General features: G+C 34.7%; 1 protein-coding gene across 3 annotated transcripts in view; it reads right to left on the bottom strand.

Annotated features, from left to right (window-relative positions):
- STAG1 (STAG1 cohesin complex component) overlaps positions 1–18,465 on the bottom strand; it is a 390,900-nt gene that overhangs the window by 43,124 nt on the left and 329,311 nt on the right. For all 3 annotated transcript variants that reach the window (XM_075546879.1, XM_075546878.1, XM_075546877.1), the window contains one exon: positions 6,556–6,636. In XM_075546879.1, the coding sequence (XP_075402994.1) occupies positions 6,556–6,636 (81 nt within the window). The remainder of the gene's footprint in view (positions 1–6,555; positions 6,637–18,465) is intronic.

Below are 18,465 nucleotides of genomic sequence, written 5' to 3'. Positions count from 1 at the left end.
ACATGGAAGAAATTTACATGGATTTTACAATTTGACATGAATTTTACATTTGAGCCCATAGACAGTACATTTCTAGGACTGTAGGCTTATGGGGAGAATAGCAAGGCTAAACATGTCTCCTCACAGAACTTGGACACTAGCAGTCCCACCATCATTACTGCTCCCTAGTTTATTTGGGGTCAAAACATTGGAACTTGTAAAGAGATAGTCAAAAGATTAACAGAGGAACACACTTAGGAGCTAAACATATCCTTAGTAACTTTACTTGTTATGTTACTTATAAGATGTCCGTTTCTTTGATTTGAAGGATTGGGAACGGGCCAGGGTCAGGAGTCAGAAATGTAAACCTTAGGCTCTCCCTACAGTAGTCTAGCATAGAAACATGCAGGGTAAATCAGATTACTACAAATGTAGGGTACTGAGAGCATGACAGCTGTCCCCCCCGCAGCCCCCCACCCCAGAAGGCAAAGTCACTGAAAATGAATTCTAGATTCCCAGGCCAAAGAGGAAAATAGGGCATTATTTTATCCCTAACTCTTATTTACCTGGCTCTTTAAATGTCTTTGTTTAAGTCCAGAAGGAGCTGTAGGAAGAAGGATGTTTTCTGATAGAGAGAAACTGAAGGCAGCTTCTACAGGACCAGCACTAGGGGGCACCGGAACAAAGTATACTGAGCATGACCTGAGACTGCCAAAGAGCTTGAATTCTGGAAATTAGGGGAACAGAGGAAATACCCATTGGTCAAGCCCAGTGCAAGTCTACTTCAAATATAGATCTAATGCTTGTTCTGATTTTGTGAATATCCCATGTGTTACTGTGTCCACCTGTTTATAAAATAGTGCTCATTGTAGATAAAATTATAACTTGAATTTTAACTTCTACAATAACTACCATCCATTATCTCCTGAATGGCATTGTTCATGACAAGAGAAAAAAGCATTTTTTATGAAGCATTTTGATAGTATGTATGAAGATCCTTGAAAGTATGTATGTACTGTATGAACTCTGTACTAGCAATTCCATTGCTACGAATAGAATGAGATGAAACAAGGAAAAAATGGAACAAGATTTCTAACCTGAATGCAGAGTGCTGTATTAAGTTTATTAGTAAAAACATTTAATAACCTAAATAGTCAAGAGGAGAGCGGTAAAATAAATTACGGTTTAGATACAAGATAGAACATTATACACATATTAAAAATTATCCATAAACAGTTCTTAATAATTAAAAAAGAAAATATAAACCTGTCAACATAATATGAAGTCAGTATTAGGAAAATATGTACAGAAAAGTACTAAAAGAAAATTCACTGAAGTGTTAATAGTGGTTATCCTCAGAGAGAAAGACTAATGTTTTTTATTGATTTTTTCTGTATTTTGCCAATGAGCATGTGCCCAACGAAGAGCCCACAATTAATGGAAACCATTCACTATCTTATACCAAAAGCCACTCTATATCTCTTACACCAAAAATTATACATATATAAATAATTTTACTGGGGGCTTTTACAGTTATAATGCATACACATGTCGATTGTGTCAAGCACATTTGTGCATATGTTACCATCATCATTTTCAAAACATTCTTTATATTTGAGCCCTCCTTACACCAACAATAACTCATAATGTAAAATAAAATTACTTTCAGGTTGCTTTCATTTAAATGATCAGCATAATATTGACATGTTAATGTTAACTATATAAGCTGCAAGGGTCTACTCAAATGTCAGAGTGAAAAATTACATGCAGGAAAAGATGGAAAGATTTTCAAATGCACCATGAATAAAGCTCTCCATACTCTTCACCAGAATTTGACTGGTATACAAACTAAGATACTTAAAAATCAGAGAGTTTTTAAATGCATAATGATGGAAGAAACCAAGTTATGTGACATAACTGTGCTATACCCAAGAAATTAAAAGACACTACTAGTTTGTGTACATCTCACACTTAAGAAAACTTAATTTAAAACAAAACCCTTCAGAACTATTGTACTTAAAACTTACAATTAAAGAAATGAAAAAGCACCAATAGAAAGGGCGTTTTATTGCCATTCAAAAGACGTGTGCTCTAAGTATGCCCCAATCTCTGTGAAGACTCAGGTCCCGTACTCGTGATACAGGATTTTTACATGTATCCACCAAGTAAAGGCCTCCAGCTTATAAAACCCACTCTATATTTTACATCAAAATCTAAGAAGCATAATTTATTATGTATTTATATTTTTGGTGGCATGGTGGGTGATGCACTGGGCTGCTAATGCTAACCTCAAGGCCAGAAGTTTGAAATCACCCACTGGGCAGCAGAAAGATGAGACTGTATACACCTATAAAGATTTACAACAGGGTGGGGAACTTCTGGCCGCAGGCAGGCTGAATAGCCAGCAAAATCCTCAAAATGATGTTATGAATGCCCAAGTGGCCCACAGCTGAAAAAATGTTCCCTACTCTTGATTTATAGTCTCAGAAACCAACAGGGGTAGTTCTACTCTCTCCAGAGGGTTGCTAATAGTTGGAAATCGATTTGATGGCAGTGAATGAGCTAGCTCTACTTTATACAAATACTGAAAAAACTTAATTAAATAAGAGTATTTGTATTCAAGTCATTGAAAAAACAAAACCAAATAGCAATAAGGTAACATCAACAGTGCAGCACTGGGTCTCATCTAAAATGAACATGTTTGGTTAAACAAAATCTTTTCATAGTACTAATAATACATTTATAAACAACAGAATAATGTTGCTACAGCAAATAAGACGTAAACACCCTGAATATTTCTCTAGTATTCACTCTAGTTCAGCAAATCCCTATGAGTTATAGTTAATAAATCAAAATCTCAGATCATGATGAAGTAAGATGTTTTGGCCTTACAGTTATTTTTAAAATTACTTTTTGTGGTAGGACATATTCATTGTTAACATCACCTTCAAACAGTAGTACCAAATGGCATATGAGGGGGTCCCCCCAAAACTGGATTGCGTTGAGTGGAGTGGAGTTTTCATAGTAAGCATTTTTCCTGCTAGGCGAGCATCAAGCAGCTTGCACTGAGTTAGTGCACCCAGTGGCGTCACCTGGGAAGACGCTCTCTGGTCATAGTGAATTTTTTCATTAAAGCAGTTTCAATCAAACCTCATTTATGTAAGTGATCATCTTGAAAGGTGTAAATTTCAGTGTACATATAAACTAAAAAAGTATTTTTTTTGTTGCCAAAATTTGTCCTTAACAACTTTTATATATATAAACTACAAGCTCAATAATTGCCAGATTTTAAAATTCCTTAAATGGTAATATCTTGGAAAACTTAAGAAGCACAATCTATTCTACCTATTATGAAGTCTTGATGGTGGTAGGAGTTAGACATTGCTACTAACAAGGTCAACAGTTTAAACCCACCAGCTATTACATGGGAGAAAAATGAGTCTGTCTGTTGCCATAAAGAATTACAGCTGCAGAAATCCTATACAGGGTCACTATGAGGTAGGAATCAACTCGATGGCAGAACTTTCTGTTTTAACAGCTTAACAGATAAGCCATCAATCTCCTGTTTTCGGCCATGTCATTAATTTATGTAACCTTGCGGCAAGTCACTTAACTAATTTTAAATTAGATAATTTATGTCAAAACATTTTATGAGTTACAAGGTGCTTTGCTTTCTAGGTGTCAGTAATAATTAGTAAATCACTTATCTGCATCTCAAGTGACTTATGTGTCAAATTGGAAGTTATAGTGGGCTAATCTTTTCTTTCTGTACATTCTGCATTATAGGAAGGCTGGTGAAAATGGTTAATGAATCTCACTGAAAACTAATGAATTTCCCCAGAACAGCCTCTGGGGAGAACTGAATCTCCAACTTTTGGTTAATAATCAAGAAATTAACTAGTAGTCCCAGTGAAGGGCAGATAAAAACATTATTATGTTTAATATCCTCATTTTGACCAAACAGAAGCTATTCAAACCTGTAAAGACGGTGAATTTGAGGAGGACTGAAAGATAATGTTATTTGTCTGTAAACCTTTTGAAGTGTCTTTGTACATTTTTCATATAAAACAAACAGTTTGATATAGAACATTTTCTTCTTGGAATTTTTCTTCCTTTCCGATTAGTAATTTACTCTACCTATGGAAAGTGGTTAAACCAGGAGGGCAATATGTTAATTAAATTGATTTTGGATGGACAATTTTTATTGACAATTAACCTGATATTTTATTGACAATTTTGGTCTTAAAATGTAAAAATAAAGTTAATCTTCTATTAGTAACAAAAATCCCTAATTGTATGTGTGTGTATATATACATATACTTTAATATGGTAAAATTAAAGGTAATTGGATATATGCAAGTCAGAATTTTAAAATAAGAGACCATATATTATACAATTATTTTTATTCTAATTTTTTTCATGTTGATGATTTTTTTATTTTACACATTGCCACTGAGATGATTGTGACTGACCTAAATTACTAGTATTTTTGAATGACTGTTGATGGTTATATTTAATAAATCTAGAATGATTTGCATAACATTTTTATATTAACTAATAAATAAGTAAGAGCCTTGGTATTTGGTGGCTAATTGAAAGATCAGCTATTTCAACCCAATGGCCACTACAGCAATTTTCTCCCATAAAGAATTAAAAACAACAACAACCCACTGTCAGCGACTGATTTTGTCTTACAGTGAGAGTAGCCTCCTTGAGTTTCTGAGGCTGACAATCGTAACAGGAGTAGAAAGCTTCAACTTTCTCCTGTAGAACTGGCAGGCGTGAACTGCTGAGTGTGTGGCAATCAGCCTAACATATAACTCACTATACCAAAAACTCTGATGCAGTTATGCTGTTAGAGGGCTGTATGTGTCAGAACTGACTCTATGGTACACAATAATAACAAAGTTTAGTTCTCTCTGTAAATCTGATTTAAATTTTTTATTTTTAAAACTGTATTTCATAATTGGAGTAAGAATCTGTATTCTTGAACTACTTTTAATATTCTCTATTTAAAAAATGCTGCCAGAGTGAAGTGTTTTGAGATTCTTTGCCTTCCCATTTAATTTTTTCAGTCTGACACACTCTTCTAGTAAAAGAAAACTTCCTTTTTGTTTGTCTTCCACCACACCACAGATTTCATGGTTGTCACTGCCCGAGTACCATGAAGATCTTGTTGGAAACATGTGTTCTTTATGCCAGAAAGTATGCTGCAGCAACAAGCAGAAGATGACTTAGACGAAAGGCCTGGTGATGGAACTCTGCAAACTCAGGAATTAAAACACTTTGGAGCACAGTACTACGAGACATAGGGCTGTAATGAATTCAATGGAAACTTTAAAAGTGTATCTTTATACAGATGTGCTTTATACAGTTGCTGTACGTATATTTATGGATTGTGATAAGGGTTGTATGAGCCCCTAATAAAATGTTTTTAAAAAAAGTGTATCTTTATATGGTTTCTTCATTGAATGTTTTTTACTCCCTTCTACTCATATGTTTAAGCCACTGTCATTTCATGAAACAAGTGAAATATTTATTTTTGTATTTGTGTTAGGTAACTACAATGAGTGAATTTTTTTTTCTTTTTTGGGGAGAGAGGGCCTGAATAGCTTGTCTTCTAAATTTATTCCAGGTCTATTCATAATTATATATTTTCTTTTGAGTATAAGTTTTTCTATGTGGTTCTTAGAGCTAACTCCAGTATAGAACACTTTAAATTAAAATCTCAACTGATGATTGCACCTGCCACACCAGCCATTGAAGCAGTAAAGATTTCAGGGTACAAATTTCTGTGAAAGTTAAATGAGCTAGAAATTTTATGACTGACCTACTATTCCTCCTTCTACAAATTGTGGGTTTAAAGACGTTCTTGAATAGGCCTGGTCTGAGTTTATGTTCTAGTTTGCCCTTGTGTTGAGAATAATCTTAAGGACACCAAATTCCTAAGAGGATATACCCAGATAGCAGACATGCCACCTTGGATTGGCCTCAGGTTTTTCTAGATTAGAAAAGATACTTGAGATGGAGCAGGTGTCACCACTTCTGCTCACTTATTAACTGACCTGTATTTTCTTTTTTGTTTTACATACTTGTGAACAGATTTGTTAAAAATCAACAAAAATTTTACTGCCCAATAAAGGTATTTTTATAACAGGATGTTTTCTGTTTGAGTGCCTATGTGCCACACTGCCATAATAAAAAATTATATACTATTATTTTTTAATTTTGTAATAAATTTTGTAATAAATAACTATAGTACAAATGACAAGAGTAATAATGTGATCTGCTATAAAAATGTGTTATTAGCAGGTCACATAAGAGTACTGATGTTTTATAATTATTTCTTACAAAATTTGTGTATAATATATACATATACATCATCACCCATACATAGTATGAAGGAGATTTTGGCTATCTTCCAAAGAGGTAAATACATACTCATTACAAGATTAAGCAAACTTGAGAATTTCTAATATGTCTGATAAAATAAATGCTCACAACAAATTATACTAAATCATGAGCCGAGCAAGATGATTTCAGTAATAACTCTTCTGCCAGCATACTCTTACTTACTTTTGAAGGGGAACCATCAGTAATTTTCACCAACTGCCAAAGAATAGAGTAATGGGAACATTGCAATGCCTGCACAACTATCTGTATCAAATGAAGAGGAAAAGAAAATTAGTTAAAAGTGCAAACAAAGGAGACATGACTTAAGTTTCCACAGTATTTAGCAAACAATATTTATAGTAGTTTTTAATACTATAAAAAAGTTTCAAGTCCAAAGTATTTTGTTTAGTTGCATTTCTTATCTATTTACGTTGACTTAACGCATTTCTACTGTCAAATTTAATGTTCACAGAAAATCACATTAAAAGAATAACTCAATGAATTATTATAAGGCAAAAACCACCCATGCAAGCATATTGCTAGCATCCCCTTTCTATAGTCTTCCTCTCCTTAGAGTTATTTTGACTTACATGGTAACCACTATAGCTTAAATATTTCAGGCTATTTTATTTTATCAATTTGCAATTGTTATATATTTGATCAATTTGAAATGTTATGTAGGTTCATGTAATACTGTACATACTTCAGTAAAAACAGTCCCAAATATCAGCTGAGGCATCTAATTTGACCACAAAACTGCATAAAAAATGTGCTGAAAAACTCAGCTTATACACAAGTATATAAGGTATTACCTCAAGTTTGACTTATTTTACTTTACACACACACTTATATTAGTTTTATTCCATTTAAAAGAATCACGAATGGTTTTAGTATATTTAACATATCTAGGTACCCAACAGCACATCTCATTTTAGTACATTTTGATTACCATATATATTCATGTATAAACCAAGTTTTCCACCACATTAAAAAAAATCATTTTATTGGGGGCTCATACAACTCTTACTACAATCCATACATATGTCAATTGTGTAAAGCACACGTATACATTCGTTGCCCTCATAATTCTTAAGACATATACTTTCTGCTTGGGCTCTTGGAATCAGATCATTTTTCTTTTCTTCCCCCCCACTCTCCCTCCCCTGCAGCACATTTTAAATGCAATTTTTGTGGTAAAATTAGGTGCCCTGGCTGATATTCAGGTTAGCTTATATTAGAGTATATATGGTACTCCAAAAAGAAACACCATATCCTTTAGCTATCTTCCCTTATATCTAATTTACTTTCTGCCTCTTTAGATTTTCATATTCAAGACATTTTATACAAGGGAGACACATAGCACATAATTTTCTGTGAATAGCTTCTTTCCCTTAGTTCAACTACACTTACAGTTCAACTATATTTTAAAGCAAGCAAGCATTAGTACTTCATTTCTTTTTATGGACAAATACTATTTCACTGGACCTTAACTGAGAAAATGTCATCTCATGTACTGCCACTGAATCAATACTGACTCATAACAACCCTCTAGAACAAGGTAGAAATGTCCCATGAGTTTCCAAGACTAACTATTTATGATAACAGAAAACCCTCTCTTTCTCCCTTACAGCTATTTGTGGTTTCAAACTGCTTACTTTGTGGCTGACTGGCTTATATGCCATAACCACTATGCAACCGGGACTCCTTATTGAGAAAAAGCATATATTTCATTTAATAAATTTATATAGTATCTCTAGTATTATTTTTACTCAATAAACTAAAAATTCTAAGGATGAATGCAGAGAATAAAATAAATAAAAATAAATGGAATATTTATTTTATAAGGGACAACTTCAAAGAGTTTGTGGAAAATAGAATTAAGGGATAAAAACAAAGTTAATTTCTCATCAAGGTCATTACTGTGATGAGACATGGTGCTATTCTTACAACCCTAAAACCAAACATCAATGAAGCCAGTGGATAGGCCATTGTCACTTCACCCCAAAAAAGCTTGTCAAGTGAAATCAGAGATCAAGACAATCTCTGTTTTTCTGCTGTGGGGGGGGGAAAGTGCATTTGCAGTTCGTACCACCAGAATAGACTGCTAATCAGGCTTTCTATTTAGAGAAGCGGTTCTCAAAGTGTGGGTTGCGACCCCTTTAGGGGTCATATGACGCGTTCACCGGGGACACCTAAGACCACTGAAAAACACGTTTCCGATGGTCTTAGGAGTCGAGACACCGCTCCTCTATCGCCTATAGGCAAGTCCGCCCACATGCAGATATACCCACATGAGTACCCAGTGTGAAGACTGTTACCTATGCTACATCATGCTTCAAGACAAAATTTCATTTATTTGTAATAAATAATGTAGTAAATGTTTCACAATACATAATTACAAATTATTTTTGTGATTAATCACTGCTTTAATTATGTTTAATTTTTAACCATGAAAATACACCCTGCCTATCAGATATTTACAAAATTAGTTATGAAGTAGCAATGAAATTAATATTATGGTTGGGGGTCACAACAGCTGTATTAGAGGGTTGTGGCTTAGGAAGGTTGAGAACCAGTGATTTAGATGTTTGGAAAAGACTGCAACAAAAAAAGCCTCATTTGTGGCTGACGAGGGACTACTTTTGCCACAACAATTGATCTGATCACAGTAATCTAAGTGCGCCAATTTTTGGCAAAAACAGCATGTCTGTCTTGCTCAACACACCCTACTCACCAGATCTCCCTCTTTGCGACTTCTTTCACTTTCCACAAATGAAGAGGGACATGAAAGGACAATGATTTGACGACATAGGAGAGGTGAAGAAAAAAACGAGGGAGGTGCTGTCACCCATCCAAAAACATTAGTTTCAAAAATGAGTTTCCAAAAACGGAACCGCAGATTTTACAAATGTATTAAGTGTAATGGAGACTACTTTGAAGGCGATAAAATTGTTTAATTTAAAAGAAAAATAAAAGCTTTGAAAAATAATTCCGGTTTTTATGGGGGGTACCCCTTATTGTTATGGTGGAGAGGAGCTCTCTAGTGAAACTTCCTCATGAATTTTGTTGCTAAAGCGTTGACTATCTTTCTCAAAAGACTTTTATATTACTGATTATACTCGTGGATAAGCTGAGTTTTTCAGCACATTTCAATGCAGTTTTTGTGGTAAAATTAGATGCCTCGGCTGATATTCAGGTCGGCTTAGACTCGAGTATATACAGTCAGCTGATATAGAAGTTACTATGCTTTGGACTTCCAGAAAATAAGCAAAATGCCTTCATCATCTCTCAAAACAGTTGTCATGACCCTTTTCCTGGACTAGTCCACTTTTGCTTTGACTTAACTACTTCCAGTTGTTTTTTATTATTAAAAGATAATTTTATTGGGCCTCTTACAGCTCTTATAACAATCCACACATTAACTGTATCAAGTACATCTGTACATGTGCTGCCATTATTGTTTTTTTAATCATTTATTAGGGTCTCATACAACTCTTATCACAACCCATACTTTCATCCATTGTATCAAGCACATTTTTTCATGCTCTTTTCTTCCAAGATTACTTTATTGGGGGCTCTTACAGTTCTTATCACAATCCATACATCAATTATATCAAGCACATTTGCACATATGTTGTCATCATTATTTTCTAAATGTTTACATTCTATTTGAGCCCTTGTTATCAGCTTTTAAAAAAAATCATTTTATTAGGGGCTCATACACCTCATCACAATCCATACATACATCAATTGTGTAAAGCACATTTGTACATTCATTGCCCCCACTTCCAGTTTTTTGAGAGCCATTGCTCTGATTGTGTTTTATACTGGTAAACCCATGTTTCAACTCTAATTACAGTTCTTCCAGAAAAGTAATACGATCTTGATAATCCCAATTGATTAAAATTTCCATGGAAAGCTCTGCTCTTATCTGGGTCAAATAGTTTTAGTACTCATAGAAATAAAATGTTTGTTCAAGTCTAATTTTTCAGTCAGAATCATGTAAGCTGAAACAATTGCGATGTCTATGGATGATGCCTATTCTTTGAATTACTGTATATACTCAAGTATAAGCCGACCCGAATATCAGCCAAGGCACCTAATTTTACCACAAAAACGGAATTAAAAATGTGCTGGAAAACTCGGCTTATACACGAGTATATACTGTAATTGTTAGTCCTTTTTAATTGGGGCATGAACATCCTTGCAAATTGACGTGGATGGTCTGCCACTGAGGTTTTATCTTCTACATTGTCAAGTATATTCTTAAAACCAGAACAGATTAATTTTTAAAAATCATTTTATTGAGGCTCATACAACTCATCACAATCAACACATCCATCCATTGTGTCAAGCACAGTTGTTGCCATCATCATTTTCAAAACATTTTCTTTCTATTTGAGCTCTTGGTATCAGCTTCTCATTTTTTTCAACTCCCTCCCCCATCTTCCCTTCATCATGAACACTTGATAATTTATAAATTATTATTTCTTCATGTCTTACACTGACTGATGTCTCCCTTCACCTACTTTTCTGTTGTCCATCCCCGTGGGAGGGGGTTATAGGTATATAATTTTTCGGTTCCCCTTTCTCCCACCACCCTCCTGGTATGGCTACTCTAAATTTTGGTCTTGAGGGATTTATCTATCCTACATTCCCTGTGTTTCCAGCTCTTATCTGTACCAGTGTACATTCTCTGGTCTAGCCATATTTTAATGAATTGGGGTCATGATAGTGGGGGAGGCATGCAGAGGAGAGGAAGCATTAAAGAACTAGAGGAAAGTTGTGTGCTTCATCAATGCTATACTGCACCCTGGTTGGCTTGTTTCCTCCCCAGGACCCTTTTGTAAAGGGATGTCCAGTTGCCTACAGATTGATTTTGGGTCTCCAGCCCACATTACCCCTCATTCACAATGATAGGATTTTTTGTTCTTTGATGCCTGACACCTGATCCTATCAACACCTTGTGATCACACAGGCTGGTGCGCTTCTTTCATGTGGGCTTTGTTGCTTCTCAGGTGATGGCCACTTACTTATCTTCAAGCTTTTAAGACCCCAGGTGCTGTATCTTTTGAAAGCCAAATACCGTAAGCTTTCTTCACCACATTTGCTTATGCGCCCGCGTTGTCTTCAGCGATCATGTTGGGAAGGTGAGCCTCATAAAATGCCAGGTTAATAGAACAAAAAAAGTGTTCTTGCATTGAGGCAGTACTTCAGTGGAGGCCCAATGTCCATCTAACAGCATATTTCTTTGGGAGATTATTCTCATAAACATCTTATGAAGCATTATTGATCACCAAAAATTTGATGACTGTTGTTGTTTCTATTTTAGCAGAACTTATGTTGTTTAGTAAGTGCTCTTTTCAAACTATTGTTTTACGCCTCTTGGTGCTTCAAATTAGATCTTATTCAAACAAGTTAGTATGAGTTTATTTTGATGCAAAAAAGGGAAAAAAATTACAGACATAGTTGTTTTTTTTCATAATATGCACTTTTCATGAACATTTTGAAGACTACTCATACTTTGAAATTTTGTTTTAGATCACTGAAAGAAAAAGAGAATTCCAGGGCACCCACTCAATACTAAAAATAGCACATTGTAATTGGAGTGATGAGTGGTACTGCTTTTAATGCAAACCCAATGAGGTGATGCCAGAGTTTTATTAAACATAATAATTAAATGATTGATCCATGTCAGAATGTCAAAAACAAAGCAAGCGAAGCATAGTCATGGATATTGTTGCAAAATAAATAGCTAATTTTATTTAGAGATTTCTCAATAATGGTAATGTAATAGTCCTAAGATATTATTTGTAACCTCTAATATTGTATATCAGTGAGGTTATTTGTATAGAAGGAAAAGACAAGATGATCGTTAAATTTTTTAAAAAGTGACAAATTTGACAGAACTCAATTGGAAATTAATATCTGGAAAAGAGTAATGTTGAAGAATTTTTTAACTTGGTCATCACTTATCTTAGTCTTTACAAATATAATTCCTTTTCTCTCCAGGTTTTATTTACCTATACTAAATATTCTCCAAACTGTGTGTCTGTAGTTCACAGAAATTTCTTGGTTATGAGATACTTGGGTATACACATGATCTATTTTGAATTAACTGGAAACACTTTGTAATTATTACAATTTTTATATGGTACAGCTGATAGGTCAAAGGCAAATTTCAAGCCCTTCCTTATAAGCTTTCCCAGTCATCTTGATATTTTATCCTGTATGCCAGCAAATGTTATCCTAACTTATCCAGATGTAGTTATTCAGCAACCATATCTTTCCAGAGCAGAGAGGAAACAAAAGTGTAGTCAATAACAGAACTGAAACAGCCAAATAGATTGTCCTAACCTACGAGCACTACATTCTTTCTGTTATAACTAACATTAGTGACCTTGGAGGGAATCAGTCCTGTCCAAGTTTCCATGAGTGAGAACACTTCCTGAGAGCAAAGGGAAATATGTAACACACATTTTCAGATGAACATAGTGAAGAAACAGGAATATTTTCTCCATCTTTTTTCCCTCTGCTTGTCAGCAAAGCATCCATGTCCAAGGAGATCCTGGGCCTCCTAAGCAGTGGCTCTACCTTTCCCCTAATTATACTTAGCAGCTGACACTACCTTAGCCAATATAAGGTGGCTATTACGATTTTTCTTTAATTATTACTTTTTTCTCTTCAAAGCTTATCTGATTGGAAGTTTAATTATTAACCCAAGGCTAACAATAGTACATAGCTTGAAGATGAGTTGTTTTATAAAATGAAACTGAAAAGAAACATGAAAATGAAGAGATCAAGGAATCATCCAAGACGGTTTAAATTTGGAAACTGGAATTTATGTGGAAACAATCGTATATATAAAAATGTGTAGATGTATATTATTTACACATACAAGACCAATTTTAAGATTCTAAAAATTCAAAAATTACCAATGGATACATTTTTAAAAATATACATGCAAGAAACCTTATAAGGAAAAATTAAGTTTATTTTAGGGGTATGTGCAGGATAGAAGAGTAAACTAATCACTTCTCTGCTTCTGATATCAATTATTGAGCTTTCTCATTTTTTTTAGAGCTTTCTCATTTTTAGGGTGAGTTAATATGAGTGAAAATTAACATCCTTAAAAAAAGAATCTTTAGATGCAAAATAATATAGTTTTATATCCAAAGGGGGTAAAGAGATGATAAATACATTCATGAAAAAATGGTTTAATTCAGAAGTACTAAATTCATCCCCCAAAATAGTCCATAAAGTGAACAATAATGACACTAGGCTAGTATAATAAACCATTTGCGATCTGAAGAGTAGGATTGTTGTTGTTAGGTGCTGTAAAGGTAGTTTTACATAAAACAGAACCAAACACTGCTTATCTTGTGCTAATATCACCATCATTCCTCTGCTCCATCCTCACGTTTTGAGTCCACTTTTGCAGCCACTGTGTCAATTCTGCCTCTTTTTTGATGACTTTGTAATTAACAAGCAAGATATACTTTCCCAAGCATATGTCCAGCTTTGAGAACAAGCTTTTTCTCAGTACTCTCAGGACAGACTTTCAGCTTCCTTGCTGTTGACTCTGCCAAGAAACACCTTCTGGGCTTGTTGTCATTCTCAGTATTAATTGTCCTTAACCCTTGGTTAGAGCTCTCTTAAAAGATTCTATGGCTCCCTTTGCTTCTATGATCCTCTCCTTTCTATCTGTGGCAAAAGCAGCATCTATACACCTGATAGCAAAACCAAACCAAACAAACCACTTGATGACTCAGTCACCTTTTATAGGGCTTCCAAAATGGTAAATCTTTACATGAGCAAATGGCCTCATCTTTCTCCTACAGAGCAAGTTATGTGTTTGAACCACAAACCCTCCAGTTAGCAGGAAAATACTTAACCCATCGTGTCACTAGGGATCCTTAAATACACACACGCACACAACTTACCAACTTGAAGGCTCTGAGCCTCCCAGTAAAATTACGTATTTATCAATCTCCTGTTGGTAGGCTACAAACACTTCATTTGAACAGCTGGCTACAGATACTACATCTGCATAGTCCATTGACTGCAAGGTGCTTATCAATCATATTAAGGTGCATACAGGAAGGCTGTAGCCCAGGGTCAGACAAAAAATACCAAATTACAGTAGAACTCTGGTACTCGACATAATCAGATTTTGCATCAGAGTTCAAACAAAACATTAGAATTCAACCTGATTCACTTGATGTTTGTTAACAAAAGCAAGTCGTGGTTCGGTCACTCGAATAGTTGGCTTTGTTAAAACTTTTGCGGCTGTGTTCCAAGTGTTTTGCTCTAATTTTCTTAGTTTTTGTTCTGTTTTTAGATAAAAAAACATGAGTCCTAAGAAATAGTTTTTTCTTTTTGAAAAGAATTATGATATGGAACTGGTTAACTGTGTTATCGATACTGTTGGTGATAATTTAGTAAGACCTTTAGGAAAATGATTAAGGAAACACCAAGAGCAGATCATATTAGACAGATTTTTTTTTTCAGAGAAAGAGAGTCAGGTGGCTAGGGAAAAAACTTAAAAGCAGCTACCAGTTGATTTTATGGAAGGGGAGTCCTTCCCAATAATGAATGACTTTCTCTCCATCCCTCTCCATATCCAGGTCCACAGATCCAGATCCTTAACAATCTCTATGTGTGGGCCATGCTATAGTTGCTAGAAACTTTTTAAATGTTGTGTTTCTTATTTAAATTACATTTTTTAACTCCAAACTTATTTACTGTATGTGTAAGCTGAATTTCCCAGCACATTATCAATGTAGCTTTTGATGTAAAATTAGGTGCCCCGGCGGATATTCGGGTCAGCTTATACTGGAGTATATGGTACTTTGAAATTTCTGTGTAATGCTTTGTATAAAAAGGCAAAGGTTAGGGTAAAAACTTGGTGGTCGAGAACAGATTAATCTGTTTTCAGTTATTTCTTATGGGAAAAATTGATTTGGAATGCAACTACATTGCATCTCGATGCTCCTCCCACAACAGATTAGCGTCAAGGTACCAGGTTCTACTGTACAAGTTGTTTATTGCTTATTCAGGAAATGTCACCAACTTGAACAAAAAGAAAAAATGATTTAAAAAACAAAAAACTTGAACAAAAAAGTAACAAATCCTACTGGATAGGAAACTGGGGTAAATGTAATTCCTAAGACCTTGGGGGGTGGGGGGGCATTTGTTTCTCAAACTGTTTTTTAAAAATACAAAGACAAAAGGTCATATTAAAGAACTCATTTGACCACAGGTCATGGGCAAAAATAATTTTCTCCTAAATAAATGGTGGTGGGACAAATGAATTTACACTAACAGAATGAAGACAAACCCACATCTCATATCTACAAAAATCTAAGGGCACTCTTCTGAGATCTGGTTCTTAAATGATGGCATGGGCAACAAAAAAAAATAAATGAGATGTTATTAATATTAAAGGACTTATGGGGTTAGATGTTGTGTAATTGATATATTTGAATTCCTTAAATCATATAAGTGAAAAATGTTGAAAAAGTAAAGATGTTACATATAACTTTACAATAATTAAAAATAAAAAGTATAGTATATTAGTGTTTGAAAATGTGAAGAGATAAGGAAAAGCATTTAGAAGTGTGATTTTGACTATGTGGGTCACTACTATGTGATCTTATGTAAATTATTTAATATTTCTACTCTTAGATTTCTTTATAAATGAAAGGGGAGTGTCTCTAGTTAAGTATGGGTACCACATTAAATGAATGAATGAATATAGGTGGAGAAAGAAAAGTTGTTTATGCTCTTTTTGTTCGGGAAGGGTGTGTGTGTGTGTGTGCAGGGTGCTAAGGCAGTTCTGATTCCTAGTGACCCTATGCACACAGAAAACAAAACCTGCTTCAGCTTTGTTGTCATGCTTGAGGCCACTGTTGTAGCCATTATGTGAACCGATTTCCTTGATAGTCTTCGTCCTTTTTGATCATTCTTTACCAAGCATGAAGTACTACTCCAGTCTTTCCTGATAGCATGTTCAAAGTACTTCTTTTTTTTTTTTTTTTCAAAGTACTTCTTCCAAGATAAACTTTGTTGTTCTGGCAGTCCATGGCATTTTCAATATTCAACACTTTAATTCAAATGTATCAAATCTTCCTTATTTGTAGCTATCTTTCATAACTATGTAATGGCGATTAAAAATATCATAGTTTGATATCAGGTGTACCTTCTTATTCTTCAACGTTTTAGAGATGGCTTGTGCAACAAATATTTAAATTCTTCACGACTCCATCTGTGAGCACAGGACTGATCTTCTCATTGTTGACCATTTGTTCTGATGTTGTCTATTGGTCCAGTTGGGAGAGAATTTATGTTTTCTTTTTATTGGACTGAGGTTTTTATTTTATTTTCTTATCATCATTGGGGTTTTTAATATGGTTTTTGATATGAAATCCATAATAGGTTATCCATAGAGACAGTAACTAGATTAATAGTTTACAATTATGACTGCTGAGGTAGGTGGGGGTGGGGGTGGGTAATGGGACCGAGTAAATAATGGATTAAAGAATGAAGAAAATGTTCCTAAAGATTGTGGTAAAGATTTAAATAAAATTTCAATATATTTAAGTCATTGGGGGAACATGGTTTATCAAAAAAATGTTTTGAATTGTTGGCTAGGATTTTGTTGAAATTGTTGGCACCTATATTCAATCCTGCCACTGAGCCGATGCTGACTCACAGTGGTGGCCCTGTGGGTTTCCCTAGACTATAACTGTGGGTGGGAGTAAAAAGCCCAGTCTTTCTCCTGAGGAGCTGCTGGTGGTTTCGAATTACAGACCCTGAGGATTGCAGCTCCACACTATTCATGAGGGATATTAGCCTATAATTTTCAATTATTGTGATGTCTTTGCCTGACTTGGGTATTAAGAGTTATACCAGCTTTGTAAAATGAGGTTGGAGTAAATTAGTCTATATTGTGAAATAGTTTGTACAGGATAGGTGGATAACTCGTCTCTAATGATTGGTAGAAGAGTCCAGAGCCATCATCTACTTCTAGACTTTTTGATGTTGGGGAGTTTTTAAATGATCAGATTTCTTTTTGTGCTATAGGTCTGTAAAGGTTTTCTACAACAGTGTGTGTTAGTTTAGGTAGGTAATTTTTTTCTAGAAAAATTTTCCTTCTAGGTTTTCAAATTTTTTGGAATGCAATTATTAATAATATTGTGAGATTAATCTTTTAAAATTTTAATTGGTTGTTTTGATTTTGTCCATTTCACTTCTTAGTCATAATACTTTGCTTTCCCCTTTCTTTTGTTTTGTTAGGTTTGCCAGTGGTTTATCAGTTTTGCTAATCTTTTTGGAGAACCAACTACTTGTCTTGATTTCTTTCTTTTTTTTGATTCATTTATTCCTGCACTAGTCAACCCCCATTTCTTTTCTTCTAGTGTCTATGGATGTTTTGATGGTCTTGTTCTAACTGTTGTAAATGTTGTGTAAGGTGTTTCTTTTAACTGGCTCCTCCTTTTTGATGTATTTGTTGCTATAAATTGTATGCGCATTTATTGCTATAAATTGTTCTCTTGGGCATTGTTTTTGCTGTGTCTCAGAGATTTTGATGTGCCCTATTTTTGTTCTTATTTGTTTCATGGAATTAAAAAAACTGAGTTGCTTATTTCTGTAATTACTTTGTGGGTTTTAAGTGTTGTTCTACTTCCATGTAATTTGCATACATTCCCTTTAACTGTACTATTTTTCTCCATTTCATAGGTGCAGTGACTGGCTGTTGCTGCTGAGACATGGTATTTTTTGTCTCTGGAATGAACGGCACTCCTCATATACTGCTGTAGATCTTGAAGAGTCAAGGGTATCTTAAGTCATGTGCCACTAGCCTATTACCAGCAGGGGTTAGCAGGCCCCAAACAGTTAAATACTATTCGATCAAGATCCCAGCTCCTGAGTTTTCAGGAAATGCAGGCCAATGATCAACAAAATAAACAGAAAGGGGGAAAGAAGAGAATAGCCAAATACTGCCTCCTGGACCACCCAAACTGTCTCTCTAGATCAGAACAAGATATGGGTCTAAATTAATCCCCTCTGAGCTTGAGTCAAGAGATAGGC

This window comes from Tenrec ecaudatus, chromosome 4, assembly GCF_050624435.1.
Source record: "Tenrec ecaudatus isolate mTenEca1 chromosome 4, mTenEca1.hap1, whole genome shotgun sequence".
NCBI lineage: Eukaryota > Metazoa > Chordata > Mammalia > Afrosoricida > Tenrecidae > Tenrec > Tenrec ecaudatus.
The sequence above is the reverse complement of the archived record's forward strand: the minus strand, read 5'-3'. Positions and strand labels throughout refer to the sequence as shown.